Consider the following 27221-nt stretch of genomic DNA (forward strand, 5'->3'; position numbering starts at 1 on the left):
ACAGCTATTTCCAACATCATAACTAGGATAATGAAAGCTAATACAACTGGTTTGGGACATAGGGATTTTTCACCTCTTGGAAACTCCCTCCCAGCCCAGAATTAGGTCTTAGAAACACTACGACACAGGGAGTACAAAAGTACGGTTCGAAGAGAATCTTCCTGGGCTCTCAAATCTAGAGATCAAAATAGAGATAGTGCAAAAGATCCCTACCATAATAATACTTAGGAATCTTGTTCCAAATGGGCATGTAGTTCTCTAAATTCAACAATTTGTACGGAGTTCTTCATTAATGGGTTTTTCCATTTATCTGCAGACCTTCTGATCGTTTGTCTGACATTTGTCTGAATACACTTTAAGACAGTTCTAATTCAGTAGTTTTCAAAGTGTGGTTCTCAGCAGCATCTGCATGCTCTGGGAATTTCTTAGGAATGCAAATTCTTGGGCCCCTTCTCAGACCAACTGAATTAGAAACTTGTTAAATCTACCATTTAACAAGCCCTCCAGGTGATTCTGATGCATGCCAAAGGTTGAAAACCACTGTTTAAATTCAATATGTTTATTTTGTAGCTTAGGAAATTAAGGGCCAGATATAAGTGATTTGACTTAGGATAGACAGCAAATATGTGCTTGTGAATGCATTTATCAATCATTTTGAGGGCAAACTGCTGATATATAAAATGAATCATTTGTTTAACTCATTATCACTTATCATAATATGAAACCTGTTCTCAGTAAGATTTTCCTTTATTATGTAACTTTTGATAAGTTTTAGAAGTAATCATCCTATTCTAAATCATCACAAAAGCCCTAGGTCCCACCTTAACAACATGCTTTGCTTCAATCGTAAATGTTTGGTGCGTAAATGTATATAAAATAATATTTTCCAACACTCATATGGATAGGAACTATGATGTTTTGAAGTCGCAATTGGGCCTTTTATAGAATTTCTTCTGGGCTATATTTTCCCAATTTTCAAAGCTGTTCCTATGATAAAGTTATAGGGGTTACTTTCCACGAAAGAAATCCCTCAGATTAAAACTTTATGGGTAATACATATTTTTATACTAATTTACTCCTTATCTTTTTTAATTGAACTATACTAACATATAAGATCTACAGATAAGCAGTCAGTTCAATGAGCTTTAAAACTGTACACATCCATATAATCATCACCCAAAACAAGATATAGAACATTTTCATCACCCCAGAAAATTCCTTTGTGCTCCCTTGCAATTAATCCTCTACCCCCCATAAACACTTCCTGAATTTCTATCATTATAGAAATGGTTAGACTTTAAGTTGTTAGACAAAATAAATGAAATCACACAGGATATAGTTAAATGGCTTGTTTCACTTAACATGCTTTTGAGATTCATTCATATTGTGGATATCACAGTTCATTTTTTTTTTTTTTTTTTTTTTTTTTTTTTTTTTTGCGGTACGCGGGCCTCTCGCTGCTGTGGCCTCTCCCGTTGCGGAGCACAGGCTCCGGATGCGCAGGCTCAGCGGCCATGGCTCACGGGCCCAGCCGCTCCGCGGCATGTGGGATCTTCCCGGACCAGGGCACGAACCCGTGTCCCCTGCATCGGCAGGCGGACTCTCAACCACTGCGCCACCAGGGAAGCCCCCCATTCTTTTTTATTGATGGTTAATATTATATTATATGAACATATCAAAATGTGTTTATCCTATCTTCTTCTTAGTAATGCATTTTTTTCTTATCACAAAATCAATACATGCTTATAGAAAATTTTAGAATACAAATGAGGAAAGAAGAAAATAAGTATCCATAGTTCTACTCTCCAGACATAATCACTAATAACTTGTATATCACCTTGAACCTTTGTTTATATAAGTTGTCCACATACATATATCACATATTATAAAAGTTTTCATTTTTTAGGGTTCAAGTCTTACCACTCTGATATAAGTGCCTTAAATTGGCACAATTCTTAGTTTTAACTATAGAATATTTCCTAATTTTAAAACATTTTAAAAATAATATATGAATATACATTCATTGCCCCAAATTCAAATGATACATGGTATATAGAATAAAAGTAAATGTTGCTGTTCAGCTCCCCATTTTCTTGCCTCCCCATAGACAGCCAGTGTTGACTAAATACAAAATCTTGACCAAGATGATATTGATAAACCATGAAGTGCTGAATTTATTATCACATAATTTTCCTTGTTTCACTTTTTAATTTTTATTTTCAATTGATCTGTACAAAAGTGATCTTTTAGTTTTATAATACCAAATGATCATGTTTAGGAGTGGTTCTAGTACTCTAGTTTACTATCTGTTTTGAGATACGGTCTTTAAATATGTTCTCTGGGAGTGAAGAATGCTGTCTTCAAATTTTCTTTGATTGTTGAGTGATCTATTTCTATCTGTTGGAAGCCTAGATATGTATGTATAGCTCTTTCAGTATGTTGATCTTTACTTACATATTCTTTACAAACGTATTCTTCAATAGTAAGTTGCCTTTTCTCCATTTGTACTGACTTGCTCTTGTATACCAACTACCCATATGTTGTCATTAAAGTTTAGAGACTACAGGTCAGGTGCAAAATCTTATTAAGGAATACAGAATAATACAAAGTATTATTTAGAGTTTGCTCCCCAGGAGCACTTTGTTTCATTAATTACTTTGTTTCATTACCATTTTCCCCAATAGGAAAACGTGGCTCCCATCCACATTCAAAGATGAGGCCTTGATTAATGTCTTAATTTGCACTTTTTGCACTTTTGAGTCCTTGCTGTTCTTTAGGGTAGTGTCCTGGCAGGCCAGAAACTCCTTGCCTCTCTATAGATCACTATGGATTCCAAAGATTGTTACGATTGTTACTTAATTACTTCTGACTCTGAAGCTCATATACCTAGAGATAATACCTAGAGATAGGCAAAAATGCACCTGTAGTGAGTTTTGTTTCGTTTTGTTTTGTTTTTTGCGGTACGAGGGCCTCTCACTGCTGTGGCCTCTCCCCTTGCGGAGCACAGGCTCCGGACGAGCAGGCTCAACGGCCATGGCTCACGGGCCCAGCCGCTCCGCGGCATGTGGGATCTTCCCGCACCGGGGCACAAACCCGTGTCCCCTGCATCGGCAGGCGGACTCTCAACCACTGCGCCACCAGGGAAGCCCTGTAGTGAGTTTTACTTGGAACTCTATTTTACATTCTTGGTTTTGGGACCAGAACATGCCTCTTTAGGTGAAATCACAGATGCAAAGTTCTGTAGCCTACTAAAGCCAAAGCTCTAAGGGCTGTTCTAATCTCTCACGATGGAGCTACTAAGATTTTGTTTTGATGATTAAATGAGAGAGTGATACAATTTTATGTGTGCAGAGCCCCGTAAAGCTTTAAAATTACTTTAAAATATTGCATTATATTAAAATAATAATATTAGCTATTATTATTGACATGATATGAGCCAAAATCTGTTAAAGCACTTCCCCCAAATCATCTCATTTAATGCTCAATAAGAAGTTGGGGGTTAATTATGGGCTTTCATCGAAGGCATCTGAATGTCTCCAGGTTCAGGAGTATGGGCTGTGCCCTGGAGATGAGGGTCAGAAATACTTCGACTGTTGCTGGCCTTATTATCTCACAAAGTCAAGTTAGTGAAATCTGGCATTATTGTAATTGGGAAACGTCCTGCTCTGGGAAAACTCCAGATGATTGTGTGGGACTGTTTTTCCTCCCATCCGGAGTTTGCATATCTCTCAAGCCAGGGAGAGAACTGTTTATTATAAACGGACGTTGACACCTCGATTCCACCTAGAGAGAGCTCCAGCTTCCCTCCACTCTGTGTGTGCAGTCTAAGTTCTGTACCCAAGGCTGGGTGACTTACTACTAGATGATGCTGAATAAGACAAGATACTCACTGAAGTCAGTGAAATTCCCAGCTCCACTTCTGCAGACAGCAGCACTCTCTGATACTCTGGACTCTTGCTCAGATAAATAAGGCCTTTTGTTCTCGTGTTTGTCTCCCCTCCCCACCCCCAAAATAAGGCCTACAGTCTACCTGAACCTGAAAGAGGATTCGGTGATGGCAATCTACTCTCAGGTGTCTGTATTCTTGAAAAAGCTCATTTTCTCTGTTATCATCAAAATCTTGGTTAACCAGCTGCATTCATGTGGCTTTTGTTGGACTCCTTCTCAGGTGACTGCTTTGTGCCCTCTCTCGATTTCTTTTCTAAAAAAGGGCAAATCATCCAGGACTGCTAAACTCAACCGCAACATCACGAGGAGAGAAACACTTGTCCTCTTTTCTAGGTGCTCCCAACAGTCGAGGGGGAGGTTGAACTGAGCCTCCTAAAATCCGCCCTACCTGCCACCTCCGGTTTATCAACCCATTCTCCCCGGCCGCTTGTGAAGACCCGGGGCCTTTTAATCCAGGCACCGGACTGGGTAGGGAGAGGAAGGGGGGTGCTGCAGGAGGGAGGGAGGCGGCGCGCAGCGGTACCTAGTGGCGCTGCCAGGCTGCTCCATCCAGAGTACGTGGCACTACCCGTGGAGAGAGGGGGAGGGGATTCGGCTTTCTCCTCCCCAAGCAGAGCCTTGGGACATCCCGCAAGGGCGGAAGGGAGGATCCGTGAGGGAACTAGTGCGCTTTGGGGGTGAAATTTTAGCAGATAAAAGTGGCCTAGCAGAGGTCGGCATCCGTCCTGCTCTCCACTCCGGTACTCACTGCTAGCCAGGTCTGTGCTCTACCGCGAGCAGCACTAAAGTCGTTTGGGGGCGAGGGGACGCGCTCGCCACCCCGCATGCGCAGAACGAGGAGCCGGCCTCCTGGACTACGGCTCCCAGAGGAGTTTGCCGGAGGCCGCAGGCGCCGAGCCTCTGGCGCCATCTTGAAATCTGATCCTCAATCTCTGAGTTTTTGCGTCAGCCGCGGGCGGCCGCTTGTGGACCGCGAACCCAGCCAGCTGAAAGGGAGGACATTGAGGACACCACGGCTGGTGGGAGAGACAGCTGGAGGAGACATGGCAGGTTCTCAGCGCGGCCTGCGCTGATGTCACTCAGCATCCCGCCCCCGAAGTGTTTCCTCGCCCGCCCCCTCCCCGAGGGGCGGGGCTGACCACTCTGGTACCCAGAGCCCGCGCGCGGGTGGCAGCGAAGCGCCTCTGCAGAGTGGGGACCCCATCGGGCTGTGCCATGCCGATCGGAGGCCACCGGGGCGGGAGACGGGACGCAACCAAGCGCTAGTGAGTGATCAACGAGCAGCAGCCGCATCAGGGAAGCTCGGCAACCGCAGGAGGGAAGATGAAGGAGATTTGCAGGATCTGTGCCCGGGAGCTGTGCGGAAACCAGCGGCGCTGGATCTTCCACACGGCATCCAAGCTCAACCTCCAGGTTCTGCTGTCGCACGTCCTGGGCAAGGATGTCTCCCGGGATGGCAAAGCTGAGTTTGCTTGCAGCAAGTGTGCTTTCATGCTTGATCGGATCTATAGATTCGACACCGTCATTGCCCGGATCGAAGCCCTTTCTATCGAGCGCTTGCAGAAGCTGCTGCTGGAGAAGGACCGCCTCAAGTTCTGCATTGCTAGCATGTATCGGAAGAATAACGATGACACTGGCGCGGAGACCAAGGCAGGGAATGGAACGGTTGACATTTCCGGCTTACCCGATGTAAGATACTCTGCACTGCTCCAAGAGGACTTTGCCTATTCAGGGTTTGAGTGCTGGGTAGAAAATGAGGATCAGACTCAGGAGCTACACAGCTGTCATGCTTCGGAAGGCCCCGGAAACCGACCCAGGAGATGCCGTGGTTGTGCAGCTTTGCGGGTTGCTGATTCAGACTATGAAGCCATTTGTAAGGTGCCTCGAAAAGTGGCAAAAAGTATCTCGTATGGCCCTTCTACCAGGTGGTCCACCAGCATTTGCACTGAAGAACCAGCATTGTCTGAGGTTGGGCCACCGGATTTACCAAGTGTGAAGGTACCCCCAGATGGAGAAAGCATGGAAGAAGGGACACCGGGATCCTCTGTGGAATCTTTGGATGCAAGTGTCCAGGCTAGTCCTCCACAGCAAAAGGAAGAGGAACCTGAGAGAAGTGCAAAGGAACTTGTAAAATGTGACTGTTGTTCAGATGAACAGGCCCCACAGCATATGTGTAACCACAAGCTGGAGCTAGCTCTTAGCATGATTAAAGGTCTTGATTATAAGCCCATCCAGAGCCCCCGAGGGAGCAAGCTTCCTATTCCAGTGAAATCCAGCCCACCTGGAACCAGGCCTGGCCATATCATGACAGATGGAGTTAGTTCTGGTTTCCTTAACAGGTCTTTGAAACCCCTTTACAAGACATCCGTGAGTTATCCCTTGGAGATTTCAGACCTCCAGGAGCTGTGGGATGATCTCTGTGAAGATTATTTGCCACTTCGGGTCCAGGTATACAAAATGGCTGCATAGTGCCTTTCTGATTGAAGTTAGCTGGCCTCAGGCTTCACATGATTTCTGTCTAGGTGAAGGTTAATAATATTCTAGACTTGAGGAAATTAATCATTGAGCCCATTTGTGTCCCCTTTAGTAAATGTGATTGATTCAAATAATTTGTTTTTCACAATCCTCTTTATAAGATTATCTGTTGGCTGTCCCATTAATTATCAAAATTGCACACCTTTTAAGACAAAAAGAGAAAGATTTCTAATTCACCTTTACCCTATAAAAAGCATTTAATCTTATTTCTGGCACTAGAACTCTTTCCTCTTACTTCCTTGTTCTATCCCCTACCCCCTTCTTTTTTTATTTTCATTTTTAGATTTATGAATGTTTTTCCTATTCTGTAAGGGAGTTAGTTCTGCTACTTAGCCCTCCCTAGAGCATTAAGCCTTTCATCGCACGTGTGCCTCAAACTGATTAGAGCTTAGGGTAAAGGTTTGGGGAAAAACCTATTAATCCACCAAAGTATTGTAACATCTGGGCAATATTTAAAATAAATTAAGAGGTCATTTGAGGACTAACGATGACTCGCTCATAAAACAGACTTGGGCAGTCAAGTATCGTCATTTAAAATGTTAAGGCAAAAACTCTTTACAGCCAGTTTGTATACTGAGCTCTGTTTGAAGAAGTTTGATATTAAGTAGGGATTCATCCATTATCCGATGATAGGAGAGTTTTATCCATTGTACTCATGAATTTCTTAATGACTGGAAGATGACAGTTGATCTTAATCTGAGCTGTTCATGTCTGCCCAGTTGATTTCATACCAACCTTTTAAATTCAGCTACTAGTACAGGGACCTGACAGATGCTATTTTGTTTCTACAGCAACAGTAAATGCTAGGTTCAATTAATTTTGTGAAACATCTGGCATGTTCTACTTGGTACAGATTCTCTAGTGATACCATTACAAAGGTGTACAATCTAGAAGGCACTTTTGGAAAGCTTGCTACCAGTCAGCATCATCCGGGAAACTTAGAGTTTCTAAATGAAATTGTTGATTGTCACTTGAAATTTTTAAAAAATAGTTCTATTATGTATAATAGTTGCATCTCAATTAGAAAGAGGAAATGGGAGAAATATTTTTGAATTTGCACAAAATTGTCAGAAGTAGCATATATTAAAGTGTTACATAAAAATATGACTATCCAAAAGTTTAAAACGTGTTTTCGTTTGTATAAAATGTTTAGTATGCCTAACGCTTGTGTACTTTTCTTTTGCTTCCTTTTCTTTCATTGAGCTTCACAGCTAAATTTGGGCTTTACAATACAGTATTTCTGTGAGCAGACATAGATGTCACAAATTAAACATAGTGTTTTCATATTAGGATCTAAAAATAGTTTGGACAGGCTGGATGGGAAATAACCTTTTTTCCCCCCTTTCAAATATGGCCAATATTGTAGAAAGGTGAAGACTTAGAAAATTACAGGTAAAACAAGAGGAGTTTTTTCTCCATATTAAATTAAAAATACTCTCTTGGTGCCTGGGCTCAAAAAATTTTGGAGCTGGGAAGGAGCTTAAAGATCATCTCACGCAGTCTCTCAATTTAGAGGTATGGAAAGCTCATGGTTTAAATAACTTAGCCCAGGCAGAGCCAAAGATTGCTAACCATTCTCAGCCAAGACCTTTTTATTCTGTATATTAAACCACATTGTCTTATGTACATTGAATTAAATAAATACTTGTTTTAAGTGCAGGACCTTCTTTCTATACCCTAAGGATTGCAGGAGGATTCTTTAGGAATTCTGTGAAGAAATCTGGCATCCTAATGAGCATATTTAAAATATGGTAACTGTACCTTTAGGTCAAGTCCCTTTTCTTCACTAAATTTAGAATCAGAAAAATACAGACCTTTAACACAGCAGTGTTTGACCTTTCTGCTGTAACCTGACTTACCGCCTTTACTGTTTGTAGAATAATAAAACATTGAGAGGAGGAAGAAAACATTCAGCTTGAAGAATCATGGCATTTGATTGTTGTGCTGTTTTCTCCAATAATTAAGAATGTGGAAGGAAATAGATTAATTGGGCTCAAAGTGTTTGTAGATAAAATGTATGTTTTGGATTCTGGATCTACTGTTTAAGTCTTGACTTTTAAGCACCTTAAGGCCTGTTGTGCTTTATGGCAAAAGCAGATCTAAGTGGGACAAAGGCAGACTGATTTTTGTCTGTTTCTGAACAAATGTGGATAGAATAGAAATAAGTGTAAATTGTTTTTGATAGTTCTCTTTTTAGTTTGTAGAAAGAAAAAACTTGAAAGAAAAAACAATTTCCTTTAGCTAAATTCTGCTACAAATATGAAGAAAAGCTCTTCTCCTAAGAGCGGGATTGTTCTGTAAGGTCATTTTGATTCCTTTGTTTAATCTGGTTACTGTTAAATATCACCATCAGAATGCCTCCTGGTTGCTTTTCTTCTTTTTCTTTCTCTCTTTCCTTCTTTCTTTCTTATATTAAAGAAAAACTGCAACAGTGTAGTTCTCCTGCTTACTAATTTTCTGACATTATGCAAACTGATTTATTTGCCTCCTACAGAATTTATGTCTGAAGACCCAAGGTTGTCAAATATCTAAAGAAAGGTTTGAAGCTTTATTCTAGCTGATAATTTCCTTCTTTATTGTCTGGCCCTGAACTACAATAGAAAAGCTGTCATAGAAGGGGTGTGGTCCCTTGGTAAACATTAATTCAGCTCTGGTTCACGTGCACTTTTCTTTTCTATCTAAATTCAGAGAGTAAGAGACCTTTGCTTCAAGCCTTGCAATGCCAGAGTCTGCTCTTGTATGGCTATGATAAATTTATCCCTCTCTATAGCTTAGCTATGTAACCCAGATCAGGCCCTTTGGAAGGGGTAAGCATTAGATGCTGGTGAAAGATTAGGCCTTTAATTTTATGCTAGTTGATAGTTCTTGTGTATCCCCTATTGCTAACAATAGGATAGAAAATTATAGTAGTTTGAGCCCTGTGACTTTCTATTATGACTATGAAAGTGTCAAGAAAACTGCTGTTAATCCAGAAGATCTAAATAACTGCCTTTTAGCCTAAAGGTCTTATTTTATGCAACCTTAGGCCTGGAAGCAATTCTCTTTTCTGATGCTGAAAAGCATTTGTCCTGAGTCAAAAGCAACTGAATTTAAAATTATATTATGATTACAACATGATCTTAGTAACTGATAGCATGGAGATTAACACTGATTCAACCAAATCAAGTATTACCGATTTCAGGCTCTACAAAATCTTCATAGGAGTGGTTGGTTTATGTACTTGATATTTCACAAGATTCATTATGAGCTGTTTACTCAGTGGGACTTTGCTAGGTACTCTTTTGGCAGACTTATCTGAAAGGAAATTTTTTTTCCTGAGATTTAAAATAATAAAATATGATGAATAAAGAAGAAACAAACATCTTCTAGCCTTTAGGTCAATACATTACATTTACCAAATTAGGGGTTTCCTGTGATGATTCGTGCCAGGATGGGTTCAGATGAGATCCAGACTCATTATGTACTTTTCTGTGGCATCCTTTGGATTTAAAGTTGATGTTGAAATGCATAAATTAAACATCTACCTTTTTATCTATTTATCTGGTCTTTTTCTAAGAGAACCACTGAGAGATTAGAGCAATGGTCTGGGAATTAGGAGACAGGCCTATTTTTGTTAATTTGCTTTTGTTTTTATTGTTCTGTTTACTTTATTAAACAAAAACTTTTGGTCCGTACAATATTCTGGGCATTATGGTAGGCAATGGGTTTATAAAGATGAAAAGGAAGTTACCAACTTAACTGCATTTGGTTTAATTGGATCCTTTTCCTGATTTCCAGTGTAACTTTGGACAAATTACTTATCTAAGTCTCCATTTCCTCAAATGTAAGATAGGATTGGACCAGATGGCTAATTTATAAAGTGTCCTTCACAGCTCTAAGATTCTTTGGTTTAAAGTGATTAAATATGACCATTTAAAACTTGAAGCTATTTAATTCTGCTTGTTATAGTTTAAATTTGAAAAATATCTTGTAATAGATGTTGTTGGAAATTTGTTTTACACTGAGGAAGTAAGAAGGCAAGTTTGGTAGAGAATGTTTTATCATTAAATAAATGATAAAATTATTTATCAGTCAGAATTGTTGTAAATATCTATTAAAATAGTTACCTCTCCCATGGTGTGACATAATTCACATCGCTTCAGTGCAAGGCTCCCTGTTATACCCACAACAACAAATATCTCAATTTTTTCTAGGAGTCATTATCCTTGCTACTTTTCTCTTTCTCCCTGTCTCACCATCCAGTCCTGTTGACTCTACCTTCAAAACATATCCAAATCTATCCATTTCTCTCTCCCTCCATTACTACCACTATAATCCAAGCCACTATTATCTCTCCCCTGCAGCAGCCTCCTAGCTGGTCTTCCTATTCCTATTGGTGCTCCCAACAATCTATTCATCACAGAGCAGCTATTTAAAATTTAAATATGATTGATTACTTTTCCGTTAAAAACCCTGCAGTCCATTCTCATTTCAATGAGAATGAAATCCAGCTTCATTACCTCCGATGTAGGTTCTGTACACCAGATCTGGCCCCTCCCTGCCTTTCCACCTCATCGTGTATTACCATCCACTTTGCCCAGTATGCTCTAGCCCTGTGCTTTCCAGAAAGGCCGCCACTAGCCCTGTGTGCCTACTGAGCACTTGAAATGTGGCTAGTCCGAAATGAGATATGCTGTGAGTGTGAAGTATAACCTTAATTTTAAAGACTTATTATGGAAAGAATGTAAAGTATCTTGATAATTTCTATATTGAATACATGCTTATGATAATATTTTAGGTATAATATATTGGGTCAAAGAAAATGTTTTATTAAAATTAAGTTTACCTATTTATTTTTACTTTAGTCAATGAAGATACTAGAAAATTTTAAATTACATATGTGGCTCATATTATATTTCTCTTGGAAAGTGCTCCTCTAACCACGTAGGCTTTTCTCTTTCCCAGGGGCATATCTACCCGAGGTCTTTTCCGTTAGTTGATCCTCTGCCTGGATTATTCTTCTCAATAAGATTATTCTTATTTTGCAGAGCTGGTTCTTTGTCATGTAGATCTTAATTTAAACGCTGCCTGATAGAGACCTTCCACTCATCAACCACTTTAAAGTAACTTAACAACTTTGTCATGCTTTCCTATTTTATAGCATAGGGCTTGTCACTAGCTCATATTTAGTGTATTTCCTTGTTCTTTTATCATTTAGCTCCCCACTCCAAATCCGACAGTGCTTTGCATATTAGGGGGTACTTCATAGATGTTTTAAAAAATGATGAACAGCCCTGGAAGAATAGAAAAGATTTTTCTTCTGAAATCTTTATACTTCCAGTCAGTTGCTGTCAGGAAGGGGTTTAAGGTAAGCTGAAACCCCACTGCCTAGAAGGTGGTAATCAGAGCTTAAACATGTGAGGTAAAGAAAAAATGAATATAGCTGCCTTTTTTCTCTTCCTAATGGATTTGTATTTTCCCTAATGGGAGTGCAGGAGAAAGGGAGGGGGGATAGGCAGGGAGAGAAGAGATGGAATTTAATGCCATAGTGAATTGCTAAAGTTTTATTTTTGTATCTTAGCTCATAATGAATATTAGGTACAGTTCAGTAAGTTTATCTTAGTCTGATCATCCCAAATATAAATAGATTTTTTTTCACCTGAATCTTTTGGGTGAATCGATATTCCTATAAAACATACCTCCTTCCCAGACCCTATGGATTTTAAAATTTATTTTAATTTTTGTTACTTTTTATTTTGAAATAATTTCAAAGTTAGAGAAGTCATAAGAGAAGTACAAAGAACTCACAGATTCACCAGTTGCTATATGTTGCTACGTTTGCTTTATCACTCTCACTGTTTATAGACACATTTTTTTTTTATTCCTGAGTTATTTGAGAATTAGTTGCAGATATTATGCATCTTTACGCTCAATAAGCATGTATTTCCTAAAGACAAGGACATCTCTTACATAACTACAGTACAGTTACCAAAGTTAGGAAATTTAGTATTGATTAAATACTATTATCTAATATATGGTCCATATTTGAAATCTACCCATTTTTCCAATAATGTGAATAGGCATGTTGTAAGAAAGATAGTTGAACTATAACTTTTTCTCCCTTAGGGATGGTGTGAGTTTGACCTTTTGAATTCCCTGATTGAAAATAGGATAAAGCAAATATTTGGTCATCATAAGCATTTAAAAAAATCCTCTCTTCTTTTTAATCTCTGAATTACTTGCTTTAACTGAATAGAGAAAGAGAAAGGTGGGGAGGGGAGCTAGAGAGGAAGTGAATCAGTACTCAGAATGCGGAACAGGACTGGCTTCAGGAATTACTGATAAGCCATTCAGCAAGGCTGGTTTTCTAAGTCTCTGGCAAAAGATGCCAAAGACATTTGAAGATAAACTTTATTGTTGGCTACGCTTAACTTAATCGTCTCACTGCTTCTTCCTAGCCCACGACCGAAGAGTTACTCAGACAACCAAAGCTGAATTCAGGTGAGACCGGTACAACTCAGCAGGCTGTATCTGATTCCCATTTGACAGAACTCCAGGAAAAAATCCAGCAAACAGAGGCCACCAACAAGGTATCGGAGATCACAGGGTTTTTTGAGAACGTGACTGGCTCTAGCTGGGTCTGCGTTAACCTCTCCGAGTAGGACCTGGGAGATGGGTACTGTGTATGCCTGGTGCTCTGTGGAATATGTTCTTAAAAGTGTAGTTCTTTCCTGTATCTCTCATCAAGATTTTAGCCTGTTCTGCACAGATCAGAATTTCTGGTGCCTTTTAGGTCTGATAATAAAACATGAGTGCAGTTTTCAACTGTATAAGGCACTGAGACAAGAGGTTCATGCTTTTGATTTTGGTTTAACTTCTTACCCCTGTAGAGCCCATGGGTTTTAACATCTGCTTAGAAGAAAATTCCCACAATTTGGGATGCTGTGCTCCTGGCTTTGTGTACCCTTGTGTCCTGTCCTGTAGTAGATAGCAGAAGCTCCTTGGTCTTCGTGTAAAAGGTCCACAGTGACTCATGTGGACCAGTACCCCCAGTATGGCTGCCGTCATAGAGAAAGCACAGTGCATGAGAATTGAAGCAATTGAGTATTAAAAGAAGTATTTCACATGTCCTGCTACTTTCTGTTGCTGATTGACTTAGGACTTTAATGGTTATGCTATGTGGGGAAAAATTAATAAGGTAATATTCCCTAAGAAATCCTTTAAACCTAGATTTGAGGAAGGACTTCATGGTTGCATTTGAGGTTAAAAGAAATCATTGACCTACCAAACTGTTTTTCTTTGGTGAATTCAGATTCTTCAAGAAAAACTGAATGAAATGAGCTGTGAACTAAAGTCCGCCCAGGAGTCGTCTCAGAAGCAAGATGGTACAATTCAAAACCTCAAGGAAACTCTGAAAAGCAGGGAAAATGAGGTAAAATATTTGGCAGTCAAGGACCCATGAGGAAACAATTTTTCCCATCAAAGTAGACAAGTATTCTATAATTTGTTGAATTGGATATTGTCAGACTAACAGATCTTAGCCTAGAGAAACTGTAGTGTCATCTAAATTGGAATTTTGGAATAGTCCTGCTTCCAAAATCTGTACAGGCGAGATAACGGAATTTATATTTAGCTCGCTAACATTTTTGGTACTCCCTGTCTTTGTTTTCAGACCGAGGAGTTGTACCAGGTGATCGAAGGTCAAAACGACACAATGGTAAAGCTTCGAGAAATGCTGCACCAAAGTCAACTTGGACAACTTCATGTATGTGAGGGTCACCTGGGACAGGAGGCATCACTTGAGCATGTGCCACTCGCAGCCACAGTGTTGATCTTGTTGTTCTTGTCGGCTGCTCAGTGCTTGCCCTCCTTGTGATGATGATTCTCACTCTCCTTTCAGAACTCAGAGGGTACTTCCCCAGCTCAGCAACAGGTGGCTCTGCTTGACCTTCAGAGCGCTTTATTCTGCAGCCAGCTTGAAATACAGAAGCTCCAGAGGGTGGTACGACAAAAAGAACGGCAGCTGGCTGATGCCAGACGATGTGTGCAATTTGTAGAGGCTGCAGCACAGGAGAGAGAACAGCAGAAAGAGGCTTCTTGGAAACATAACCAAGTAAATCATTAATCATTTTGTGGCACTGTGTAAATGCAGACTTTGCCCTGATAGTAACTTTTTATAAGGATAGCTTGTGTTGAACCCTTGAGTCACTTACTTAATCTAAGTAATTCAGCTCAACATTTGTTGCCCTTATACCATGTGCCAGGTATTGGGGCTGTGTTCTGGAAATACAAGGGTGAATATCACAGGCTCTATTCCTCTTAAGTTACTTGTAATATCGTATGAAAGACAGTCACGTAAACAGTATTTCAATGTGGTAAATACTGTGGAAGAGGCATATAGGGGTCCTGTAGGAATATATACAAGGGACCGGGGAAGGGAATCAGGAAAGCTTCACAAAGGAGGAGATATGTGAGATTATTCTTGAAGGGTGGGTAAGAGTCAGCGAGACAGAAAAGTGGGAAGACCAACCAAGTCAGAGGAATGGCGTGCACAATTAGTCATGTATGTTTTTTAAAATTAAAACACATAATTCTTAAATGGTTTCTTGTTCGCTTAGAGCAAATGCCATCTTTTTTTTTTTTTTTAAGATTTAAAAGGATAGGTAGGAATGTTGTATCCTTGAGCTTACTGTAAAGTAAAGGATCCAGGTTTATGGTAGAACAGAGTCCCACTTAGTACTTATATAGATGTATCATTTTTAAGCCAAAAATAAGTATTGAACTGTAATATCAAATTTACATCCTACGCCCATCCACGGTTCCCATGATTTCCCACATCATATCTGACTCATGTGTAGTAGTATCTCTAGAGTAATTTTAAGAATGGCACTTTTTGCTACTTTATTTTTTGTTCTCTGTGCTTTGAAAGTTTTAAGGCCTCCATATCTAATGACCCTGTGAAAATTTTAGATTGTTTGAAAAGGGAATCTGTTTAATTCAGGAATTGCGAAAAGCCTTGCAGCAGCTACAAGGAGAATTGCAGAGTAAGGGCCAACAGTTTCATACCCTGGAGGCTGAAAAATACAATGAGATTCGCACCCACGAGCAACACATCCAGCAGCTCAACCACAGTCTGAGTCACAAAGAGCAGCTGCTTCAGGTGAGTCCACAGAATGATTTCAAGTACAACTGGGTTCCTAGAGCTCGGGAATTTATGTTCATATCATCTCAAAACATTAGTCCACCTGTGTTGAGTACCTGCTACATGTAGAACATTAAGAGGTGGGAATCAGGAGGATTCAGAAGAAATAGAAAGTACAATCCGTCAACCAAGATGCTAACCAGCAAGTGTAGGAAACAAGAAATACAGACCTGAAACAGTTAAGCAATAAATATTCAGCAAATAGTTATTAAGCACCTCTGTGAGTTAGATACTAGGCTAGGTATGAGGAAAATGAAGAGAAGATATGTCCACTGCTCCCACTGAAGACCTCTGTATAGAAATTTCCAGAGTTATATAGATGATGAATGAAAGTTATAGGAAAAAATGGAGCACCAAAGAAGAGACTGATCAGTTCTACCACCTACTCTAAGCTTTAGTCACACCAGATCCCTTATATTTCGCTGAGCATATAATTTTTTCATGGTATACATACGTTGTGCCAGTTTTTTTCTCTGATAGAGATACCCCACAGCCTCTTGGGAAACTCCTAGTCCTTTAAGACTCAGAGCAAATGTAACCTCTTTTGTGAGAACTTTAGTGACACCTTCAGGCAGAGTTAGGCAATGCAGCCCATGTTCCCCTAGTAGCTTGCTACATGCGTATATGTATACACCTGCGTATATGTGATGCAGAATAGTTGACATTCTGTATGTCTGTCATCTCTGCTAAACTGTGTTCCCCTTGAGAGTGATCACATTTTGTTTTTTATCCCGAATCACTCACAAATTCCTTGACAAAGTGTGGAAATTCAGTTAATACTGAATAAATGAATAAAGGAAAATATTTTTTGGTCTCATTAGGAATTTCGGGAGCTCCTGCAGTATCGAAATAACTCGGACAAAACCCTTGAAGCAAATGAAATGTTGCTTGAGAAGCTTCGGCAAAGAATACAAGATAGAGATGTTGCTCTAGAGGTATGTACCATAATTTTGCTTATGATGCTGTGGATTATTTCATCCACAGGGGGACTTCAGAAATGTATTTACTTAATTTGCTGCTTTTGGGAGTTGGTTTTCCATTCCTTTATCTTTGGAATCTTGTTGAATAAGAGTGATCAGAATAGTGACTCTTGTGGAGCTTTGGGATGCTGACTTTGCTTGCAGCGGGCTATAGACGAAAAGTTCTCCAGTCTAGAAGAAAAAGAAAAAGAACTGCGTCAACTTTGTCTTGCCGTGAGAGAGCGAGATCATGACTTAGAGAGATTGCGCGGTATCCTCTCCTCCAATGAAGCTACCATGCAGGTAAGAGCAAAATCTGTCACGACTTGGTATCCCTCTCCCACTTGGATTCTAAACCTGAAACATCACCCCTTCCATCATTTTCTGAAAACCAGGATATTTGCTTTATTAAAAAATATATATACAAAAGCAAACAAAAATAGCGGTCATTAGTTCTGTCGTTATACATAAGCGAGTGAGAAGTTTTAGCACTTCTACTGTGAACTTTGTGGGAGAGGGCAGTGAATATGGATTTTTATACATAGTTCTAATTTATTTCTAATCCTTGCTAATATTTATATACTTTTATATAAACGTTGCTCAGATGCAGCTATTATATTGTATTTTTCTCATTAATATTTCTTATTAACATGTCTGTGTACAGCCACAATCAGAACACTTGTTTTTCTTATTAATATTTACTCTGGGCTATTTTTGTATATTTATTTTAGAGCTTAAATATCTAACCATCTGACACTTCTTGAAGTTCTTCACTTCCTCCAAAGTACTTCATTTAACACATACATTATACTTATCTCTCTACAGACCAGATGAGAGTTTCTAAAAGCAACAAATAGACTAGTATGGCATTGTTAGATTAGATACTACGTTTTTTCCTTTTGCAAAAGAAATTGATAGATAACTTAGGAGATAATGTAAAGTTGGATCAGGTTTCCTGTTTATGCTGAGGAGTGTGGGGTGGCCCTTTGACTTAACGGCTGCTTTCTTTGTGACTGTAGTGTATGGAGAGTCTCCTGAGGGCCAAAGGCCTGGAAGTGGAACAGTTGTCTGCCAGCTGTCAAAACCTCCAATGGCTGAAAGAAGAAATGGAAACGAAATTTAGCCATTGGCAGAAGGAGCAAGAAAGTATCATTCAGCAGCTACAGACATCTCTGCATGACAGGAACAAAGAAGTGGAGGCAAGAATTTAGTTAACTTAAGGGCAGCTGGTTTAGTGATGCCATAATCTCAGTCTTGCATTAGGACTCTTGAGGTCTGAGAGGCCGGCGACCCAAGTCTTTAATTCCATCCTGTCTCTGGGCAGGTCACTGGCTTTCACTGGGACTTCTTTTTCCTATACCTATAAACTCAAGGGGACAATTATCTTTCTCAAAGAAGTTATGTGAGAATTAATGAGATCTAGAAAATGTACCTACAGTACAATAGCTAACCTTTGTTATGGTGCTCATGCTGCGTCATGCACTTTCTTAAGAGCTTAATGGATGTCAATTCATTGAATCCTCGCAAATCTATGAGGTACATACTATTATTCCTCTTTGACAGACAAGGAAACAGACTTCTGAAGTGAAGCAACTTGTCCAAAGTGACATAGCTAATAAGTGGCAGAGCCAGTGTGCACCCCAGGCGATCTGGCTCCACAGTTTTAACCCCCATGTATTACCTCCAGTGTAGAACTAGCAGCTTCATCACCATGCTAATAAATACAGTGCTTGTTATTTTTTTCAGCTGATCATTTCGTGTTCCCCCTATAAAGTCAAACGGGAGTAGATAAATGAGATAAATGAACCGAGTGCCCATTTATCCGCACCTAACGTTATTATGTGCCCAGAGCATTATAGGGCAAGGACTTATTTTAGAAAACAATATGTAAGTTGCCATTCTAAGTATTTTTTTCTGTATTGTTAGTGTTCATTCACTGAGCATGTATTGACAGTCTTTTATGTGCCAGGCCTATGCTGGATCTGCGGGAACAAAAATGAATAAAACATCATACTTGCTCTCTCTTCTATGATAGATTCTTTTAAGCCCTTTGATATACAGTAGATGGAATTCTTTCCTCCAAAACTTACACTGTCTCTCCTGTATTAGGATCTTAGTGCAACATTGCTCTGCAAACTTGGACCAGGACAGAGTGAGATAGCTGAGGAGCTGTGCCAGCGTCTACAGCGAAAGGAAAGGATGCTGCAGGACCTTCTAAGTGATCGAAACAAACAAGTGGTGGAATATGAAATGGAGATTCAGGGCCTGCTTCAGTCCATGAGCAGCAGGGAGCAGGAGAGCCAAGTAAGGACTAATGCCCAGTCCAGAAGAGTACCACTTAGTGCGTTTATAGTCTGCACTATAGGAAGCATTAGAACTTTATAAAGTGTAAAATTTACGTCATTTTACAGTCCATTCTGTTAGTTCTTCTCCTTCAGCCTATTAACTAGACTACAGTTTTACATCAGTCATCAGAGTATGAAATATTTCTAGAACACTTTGCATTTGGAGGGTACCTAAATAATACATGTCCCCACTCATTAAATTCATTATGTACATTTTCTTTTCCTTAATGTTCTGATAATTTTGACAGAAAGGAATATAGGGTTCTGGAGTGTTTTGATTTTGATTCTAACTGATCAAGACTTGAGTGATATTTTGTTTCTAGCCAGGGTATGGGAAAACTTATACTTTCCATATTTTCTCTTAATTCATGTAAAATCTGAGTTATTTTAAGAGAGAAAAAAAAGTTTGTGTTTTTTCAAAGGCCATGATGAGAATAAACAATCTCATAGTAATATGGCATATAGTAATTTCAAAATAATGGTACACAAATATTTCAAAAGTAAATTCTTAACTTACCCTCCTTTTCACGTATCTTTCTCCTAAAGGCTAGAGAAAGTCTGGTATAGTTGACTTGTGCTGCATTTCAGGGACCAGTCACTCCGAATTCTCCCTAGTCAGTTCTCAGAGGGAACTAGATTCTTATCATTTGCCTATGTTATTTGACAATAATATTCTCTAATGCTTCCTTATATTATGGGATGGTTATATTCCACTCATCCAATTCTTAGGCCCACTGCAGTAAATACACATTTTGTTAGATACATGCTGCCATGTGCTGCAGAAATTGCTTCTGGAATAGACCTAACAAGATCATTGTGAATTATTTAAGTCTTTGGCAAGAGGCTAACAAGTCTTTGAGTTTTCTTTTTCACCCCTTTGTAATTTGAAAGAATTAGCCTTATAACACTTAATATACTGCTGGTAGTAAAATAATGGAATCTAGGAGATGCCTGAGATCACAAAAGATTTTCAACGCAAGAAAAAGTGTAATGATTGTATTCTTCTAAATCTGCTTCTCGAATTTTATATGCAGAAAAATCCCTTGAATAGCTTTTTAAAAGCGTAGCCTCAAGAATTTGCATTTCTTATAAGCTTCCAGGTGATGGTGATGCCGCTGGTCCATGAGCCACACTTGGAGGAGCAGTGCTAAAAGCAGCACTGCTAGAAAAAGAGTACCAAGCCAGATAGATCATATATAGGGCACAAGATGTCTTGTGTATTATTCACTCTGTTTCTTCTCATAATTTCACAGAGATTTTTATTAGGGCAAATTAATAATGTACTGTTACCTCTAAGATGGTTATGTCCAAATCCCTGAAGAGTCTGAATTTTACATACTAAAACTGGAAGGTTATTCTTTTATTTCCCTTAGAAGTTATGACAAGAGCTCAGCTTCTTATTTAAAATAGTAGTAATTCTCCCAGAGACAGTCGATGCTATAATATAGCTAATATATTCATCATCTTATACCCTCTTTTAGTCTTAGTTTATTATTTCTAGATTTTCTGATTAAATGCAGACTTTGGTAGCATTTGTTTGTTCTAAATTTCTTCCTTATTGTACCATCATGTGTCTTAGAAAACTGTGGGATTTGAAATGAAATAAACTGGGTTTGGTGATTCTGAGTTTCAGATTCTCCTGATCATGTGGTCTGATAAAAATGTTTCTGTGTAATTGATTCATTCAATAAATAGGTCTCGAGTACCTGTGAATTGAGTGCCTACTATGTGCCAGACATTGTTCTGGGTGCTTGGGATTCAGCACTGAACAAAACATAGTACTTGCCCTCAGAAAACTTACATCCAGTTGGGGCAGGGCGGGGGGCTGGGGAGAGAGAGAGAGACAATAAATAGATATATTGATTACCGGTAAGTGCATTGTAAAAAGAATTTAGCATGACGGGAGAATTAGGAGTAGAGATGAGATTGCTGTTTTAGATAGGAAACGCAGACTAGGCCAATCTGATAAAGTTGACATTTGGCAAAGACCTTAAGGGAGTGTACCAAACAAATGTTTGGGCAAAGACCATTCAGGCCAAAGGCACATGAGTAAAGAAAGACATATGTTACCCAATTCAAACCAGAATCTTAATACCTTAGCCTGATAGTTCTAGCAGAACAAGTTTAGATTATTTTATCTGTGACAGATGTGTTTTTATATTCCGTTTTTCCAATATTGTGCCTATGAGAGACTTTCTTTCCGCTCATTGACTATGGTTTTTCCTATAAAATAAAAGCAAGGAAACTATTTCTTAGGGCCCCACTGGCTTTTCTTAAATGGTTGGCTTTTAACAATGACATCAGAACACAAATTTTTTTTATTAGAATATCTCTCTAATGTTATGTGTGTTTTCCTTACTAGGCTGCTGCAGAAAAGATGGTACAGGCCCTAATGGAAAGAAATTCAGAATTACAGGCCCTGCGCCAGTATTTAGGAGGGAAAGATTTCATGACGTCCCAGGCACTCATCTCTAACCAACCAGCTGAAGTTACCTCTGTCAGTCCCCATCTTGCAGAGCAGACTGATCAAGTAAGAACCATAGACTTGTATAGATGTTTATGCCAACTGCATTTTCTTTTTATATCTGAGGCATAAGTGTGATAATTTTAATATCAAGTTGTGCAAGAATGTTCCAAGTCCTTGCCATTGTGATCATGGTTCCTGTATCTTCCTAAATCCCCCGACTCTTCCAATTTTTAGGGTTCAGTGCCTATACCCTCCAGAGATGATAGCACCTCACTGACTGACAAAGGGGATACTAGCATACCCAGGTCTGCGTTAGGTAAGTATCAAATTTCATTTCACTCAGGAACCTCTGTCTTTCCTTCCTGTAACTCTCTGTTAATAGGTTTGGCCAAGACTCTCTTTCTCTTCCTACCATAATGGAAAAAATAAGTTTGGATTCCACCGAAAGGCTGAAGACATGTGTCTTCTAGGGAGAACTGCCCTTGCCTTATTTTGAATTAAAAGTATTGCTCTGGCCACACGATTTGACTCAGAGAAACTGCATCCTAATTCTCTTTTTCAGTTAGCTTTGCAGGGATTCAGGAAGGCAGGAGGCAGGGTTTCCAAACCTGCACAGCAGGACCACAGGGCTGACGCTGTCTCCTGGGTACCTTAAGCAGGCTGAGGCTGCTCACTGTAAATTGACATAACCCACATTACAGTGTTGGGAGGGGTAGGCAGTGCCAAGCTCCCCTCCATCCAAGGGATGATTATAGGCTTTGAACTCCCTAAAAACAGCTGAGCAAAACTCAAATGGGTGCCTTAAAGTCTCTGACTTTCACAGACCAAAAGTTTGGGATCTAGGGAAGCATCAAAGAAACTATTATTCAGTGAGTTCCAAACATAGGGGCTCACCATGGTTAGTGACTTGGTGATTCTAGTGCTATGATAAGAAATGTGGACTTGGAGAATTAACTTACGATTTTTTTTAATGATTTTAAGAATGCATAAACTTTGTGTTATAGTGTAGGGTATTATGGAATTCATAGATAAGTTGTGCAAGTAGTCATTTTTTAGTGAGAAACTTTATGCTAGTTAAAGAGTAAAGGATGCTGGATTTGTTTAATTTACTCCGTAGTTACCTTTTTTTAAAAGCATCTTTCCCCAATTTTTTATTTTGCAAATTTCAAGCCTATAGAAAAGTGGCAAAAATAGTACAATGAATACCCATATACAGTTTTATTGAGATTCACCAATTGTTAACATTTTGCTACTTTTGCATTATTTCTTGCATGCACGCACACACAGATATAATGTTTTTTCCTGAACCATTTAAAAATTACAGAAATCATTGACACTTTATCCCTAAATACTTCATTATGTACTTCCTAAGAACAAGGGCATTGTCTTCCATAACTACAATATAATTATCATGCTCAGGAAATTTAGCTTTAATACAGTCCTAGTATCTAATGTACAGTCTATATTCAGAGTTCCCATTGTCCCAATAATATTCTTGATAGCTGGTTGTTCTCTTCCCTCAGGGATCATGCATTGCACCTACTTGTCATGGTTCTTTAGTCTCTTTTAATCTAGAACAGTTTTCTAGGCTTTTTTGTCTTTTTTGACATGGGCTTTCTTTGTCAATTGAAGTATAGTTGATTTACAATGTTGTGTTAATTTCTGATGTACAGCAAATTGATTCAGTTTTTTATATATATGTATATATTCTTTACCATATTCTTTTACATTATGGGTTATTACAGGATATTGAATATAGTTCCCTGTGCTGTACAGTGGGACCTTGTTGTTTATCCCTTCTATATATAATAGTTTGCATCTGCTAACCCCAGCCTCCCAATCCAACCCTTCCCCCCACCCCCCCACCCCCCGACAACCACAAGTCTGTTCTCTGACATTGGCATTTTTTAAAACTCTGGGCCAGCTAATGGCCCTCAATTTGGCTCTGATTGTTTCCTCATGGTTAGATTCAAGTTAAACATCTTTGGCAAGAATACTACATGGATGATGTCTTTCTCAGTGCATCACATCAGGAGCACATGGTATCAGTTTGTGTTATGCTCGGTGATATTAAGTTTAGTTGTTTGGTTAAGGTTGTATCTGCCAGATGTCTCCACTCTGAAGGCTCATTTTCCCCTTTGTAATTAATAAGTGATCTGCCAGCAAATGCCTTGAGATGTTGGTAGTTCTGCTTTCCCACAGTCATTCACCCAGTGGTTTTAGCATCCTTTGAGCTTGTTGGAACTCACTATTTGGTAGTTTAAAAAAGAGATTTTCTATTTCTAAAATTCCTTCTTTGTTTAGTAGTGTGTATTCTTTTATAAAGAAGAGATGCCCTTTCCCTATTCTTCCTACTCCGTTTGTTTATATCAGTATGGAGTAATGGGTTCCTTTTTTTAAAAAAATCATTGTATTATCCATTTCTGTCATTATTCCATTTGATAACCAAATTATCCCGGATTTGGCCAATTGGAGCCCCTTCAAGCTGTTCCTCTGTCCTTTCAGTATTTCCCCATCTGTTTTTGAGCACTTCCATACTTTCTGGCACAATAAGGTGTTCTGTGATTTTCTTTTACTTTGCCTACCTCCGCCCTGAAATTATCCATTACTTCAAGGAGCTCTCTGGTTCCTTTTAGTGGGTAATGGCATTTATATACTAGTATCTGGATATAAGATAGGTTCATAGCTACAGGTATGTCATTTGCTTCTAGGCCCTTTTAAGTGAACAGAGCTAAGGATGTTTATATGTATATGTGTGAGCGTGTGTGTGTGTGTGCGTGTGTGTGTGTGTATATACACATACACATATATATGTATGTGTATATACACACACGCGCGCGCACACACACACACACACACACACACACACACACACACACACACACATATATATCTCCATTTGATACTGATTCCTCTAATTCCAGTTAAACAATACAAGTTCTTTCTTTCCGTTATTTTGTATTTGTATCTGCCTTCTCCCAACATTGAGAAACCTGGTTACCTGTAACATCACTATATTTATACATTTGCACAGTACACAAAAATAGTTTCAGAATGGCTACATGAATACCACTATCAACACTAAATCTATTAAATAATGTTTAAAATTTCTTTATAATTCTTTTTATCCTTAGAATATTTCCCACCAAGGGTGTACAGTTAGAATACTGAGTTCAAAAATTATTTGGATTAATTTTTTTTATTATCTTCTGGGTGGTTATCTTATCAATTTGCTATTTAGTTTCATTTATTTATGTTAGTATTCAGTGTTTGGCTTTTGCTTCCTCATTGTGGAACTAACTTTACACGTTAATAATAAAACATTAACGTGCTTCAAAGCTCAAAAATATAGAAAAGTGTACTCCGAAGTCCCATCTACTTCCCTGTCCTTTCTCTCCTATTTTTACTCATCCCCTGAAGACAATCAGTTTCATTTCTGAGGTACCCTTCCTGTGTTTCTTTTTGCAATAATAAGCAGATTAATTCTATGTGTATATGTGATGTGTATGTGTATGTTCTTATTTCCCCTTTTCCTAATATAAAACATACTTCACTAGATGTATTCTTCTGTGCCCAGCTTGTTGTACTTAATATCTTGGATATCACTCCATGTAAGTTCATTAAAGATATTCCTCATTCTTTTTTACAGCTATATATAGTATTTCACTGTGTGGATATACTATGCTTTATTCATTCTTTTATAGGCTTGTAGGTTGATTGCAGTATTTTGCTATTACAAATAATGCTGCAAAGAACAACCTGTGCATATGTGTTTTGTTGTTGTTGGGTTGTATCTTAAATTCCTTAGAAACAAGGCAGCAAAGATCACATTATGTTGATAGTGATTATAACTAGCATTATGTATTCATTTTTAGGAGACTTGGATACAGTTGCAGGGCTGGAAAAAGAACTGAGTAATGCCAAAGAGGAACTTGAGCTCATGGCTAAAAAAGAAAGAGAAAGTCGGGTGAGTTTTCTTGTTAAGCCTAATTTCTTAATTCCTATTTTTTTCAAAATACTTCATATTTAAAAGAGTAAAATTCTCCAAGTATAATATCTGGGTCCAAATGCAGGTTGAGCCTTTTTGCTTTCTGGAGAAAAATAGAAATCCCTTTATATACACATTTCTCACCAAGATGCTCTTGTTATTTATAATGAGGATCATTAAAACTTTTTAAGTGCTGAAAAGACACAGCTTTCTCTGCGCATTGCTAACTGGAATAAAATAATTACAAAGGACTTGTGAAAAAATGAAGTGCTACATAATTGCTCCTTAGAATTATGACATTAGAGCCATGAAATTAGTTTTAGAAACATGAAACAGGAGAAATTTGAGAAGGACCCACTTTTATTGAGTACTTGCTATATGCAGTGCACTGTACTGGATACTTAAATTAGCACTAATACAGCTCTGCTAAGTAAGTCATATTGGCCCTATTTTATAGATGAAGAAGCTGAAACACTGTTTTAAAACCTGGAGGTGGGGAAGAGTTATATGGCTATAAAATGCTAAAGCTAAGATTTAAACTCAAGTCTTTTGTGACTCAGAACACTTCCTAAGAAGTCATTTCCTGGAGCAGATAATTTTTCCCATTCATATGTTCTATTTCTAGCAATAGAGGTTTCATCAATTTTCTTAGAAGAGGCCTCTCAGCCTTACAGGATCCCTTCCACTTCTTCTTCCCTATACAGCTAGTTGTTTGTACTATGATGTAGAAGAAGCATTAGGTCCACAGTATAGAGTTATAGACTAAAACTGAAAGCCTTTATGTTACTATGACCTCTATTTTAGATCGGCCAGTGTCATGGGTTCCTAAATTAAGTTTACCTGGCTAGTCTGTGTAGCTCCTCAGTTTTGTTCTACCTCTTTGTCATAGTTACATCTATAATATAAAACCTGCATTCATATTTGTGATGAAATTATCTTATTGTACCTCTAATTTCTCTTTTCATTACCATATTTCTCCTTACGGAGTTATATGAATCAAGTTTTGAGGATGTGAAATTGTGTGGCATTTAAAAAATACTAGTTTAAAAAATCCCCTAGTTCCCCTCCTTTTTCTTGGTTCTGCCCTAGCCACTATCATGTCAGATAATTTAGTTTCCACATGCTGTTCCTATTTATCTCACATATACTCAATTAAGAGTAATGTTACTTTTGGTTTTGTCCTGTTTTCAGGATCATAAAATTATAATTACTATAAATGAATATTTTGAAGAAAAATATTTAAAAGAAAAAAATCGGTATTTTGAGTGAGTTATATTTAGCTCTATTGCTTACGTCTGTATGTTCTTAATCAACTACAACTTCTCAATTCAATGCTATGTATTTTCATTATCATATTTCCTCTAATATTAGGTATTTACCAAAGCCATATAGATTTTCCCAGATTTTTCAACATTCCCCCTACCCCCCTGAGATAATAGTAGTGGTGGTAATAATAGTTATCATTCACTGATTGCCTGCTATATGCCATGCACTTTAATACATTTTCTCTATTCTCACATAACCCTGAAAAGTAGATATTATTCCCATTTTACAGTTGAAGAATCTGAAGCTCAGTTTAAATTGCCTTGTTCGGGAGATTATGCCAAGATGTAAGACCCGTGTCTATCTGACTGCAGACCTTTAGCTTGCTGCAATAATGTTTTTTCTTCATGTTTTCGTGTTTCTTCAATGGTGCAACTACCTCGATATAAAATGGCAGAGGTCTCTGAAGAGAGCAATTAAGAGCACCCCTTTTTCCATACCCAAGATCTGAACAAAATGAGAAATGAAATAAAAT

At 38.6% G+C, this 27221-nt stretch overlaps 1 protein-coding gene across 5 annotated transcripts in view; it reads left to right on the forward strand.

The window, feature by feature from the left end:
- PDE4DIP (phosphodiesterase 4D interacting protein) overlaps positions 1–27221 on the forward strand; it is a 192408-nt gene that overhangs the window by 92951 nt on the left and 72236 nt on the right. For 3 of the 5 annotated variants that reach the window (XM_027091139.1, XM_027091138.1, XM_027091137.1), the window contains 12 exons: positions 12921–13052; positions 13775–13894; positions 14135–14227; positions 14363–14575; positions 15464–15622; positions 16486–16599; positions 16789–16926; positions 17643–17822; positions 18733–18927; positions 21331–21498; positions 21670–21751; positions 25311–25402. In XM_027091139.1, coding sequence (XP_026946940.1) covers positions 12921–13052; positions 13775–13894; positions 14135–14227; positions 14363–14575; positions 15464–15622; positions 16486–16599; positions 16789–16926; positions 17643–17822; positions 18733–18927; positions 21331–21498; positions 21670–21751; positions 25311–25402 — 1686 coding nt within the window. Of the gene's footprint in view, positions 1–4519; positions 6397–12920; positions 13053–13774; positions 13895–14134; positions 14228–14362; positions 14576–15463; positions 15623–16485; positions 16600–16788; positions 16927–17642; positions 17823–18732; positions 18928–21330; positions 21499–21669; positions 21752–25310; positions 25403–27221 lie in introns of those variants that run through there. The other 2 variants (XM_027091136.1, XM_027091135.1) reach the window with 2 other exon arrangements.

Source organism: Aethalodelphis obliquidens, unplaced genomic scaffold, assembly GCF_003676395.1.
Source record: "Aethalodelphis obliquidens isolate GAN/ISIS:26980383/991018 unplaced genomic scaffold, ASM367639v1 scaffold70, whole genome shotgun sequence".
In the NCBI taxonomy this organism is placed as follows: Eukaryota; Metazoa; Chordata; class Mammalia; order Artiodactyla; family Delphinidae; genus Aethalodelphis; species Aethalodelphis obliquidens.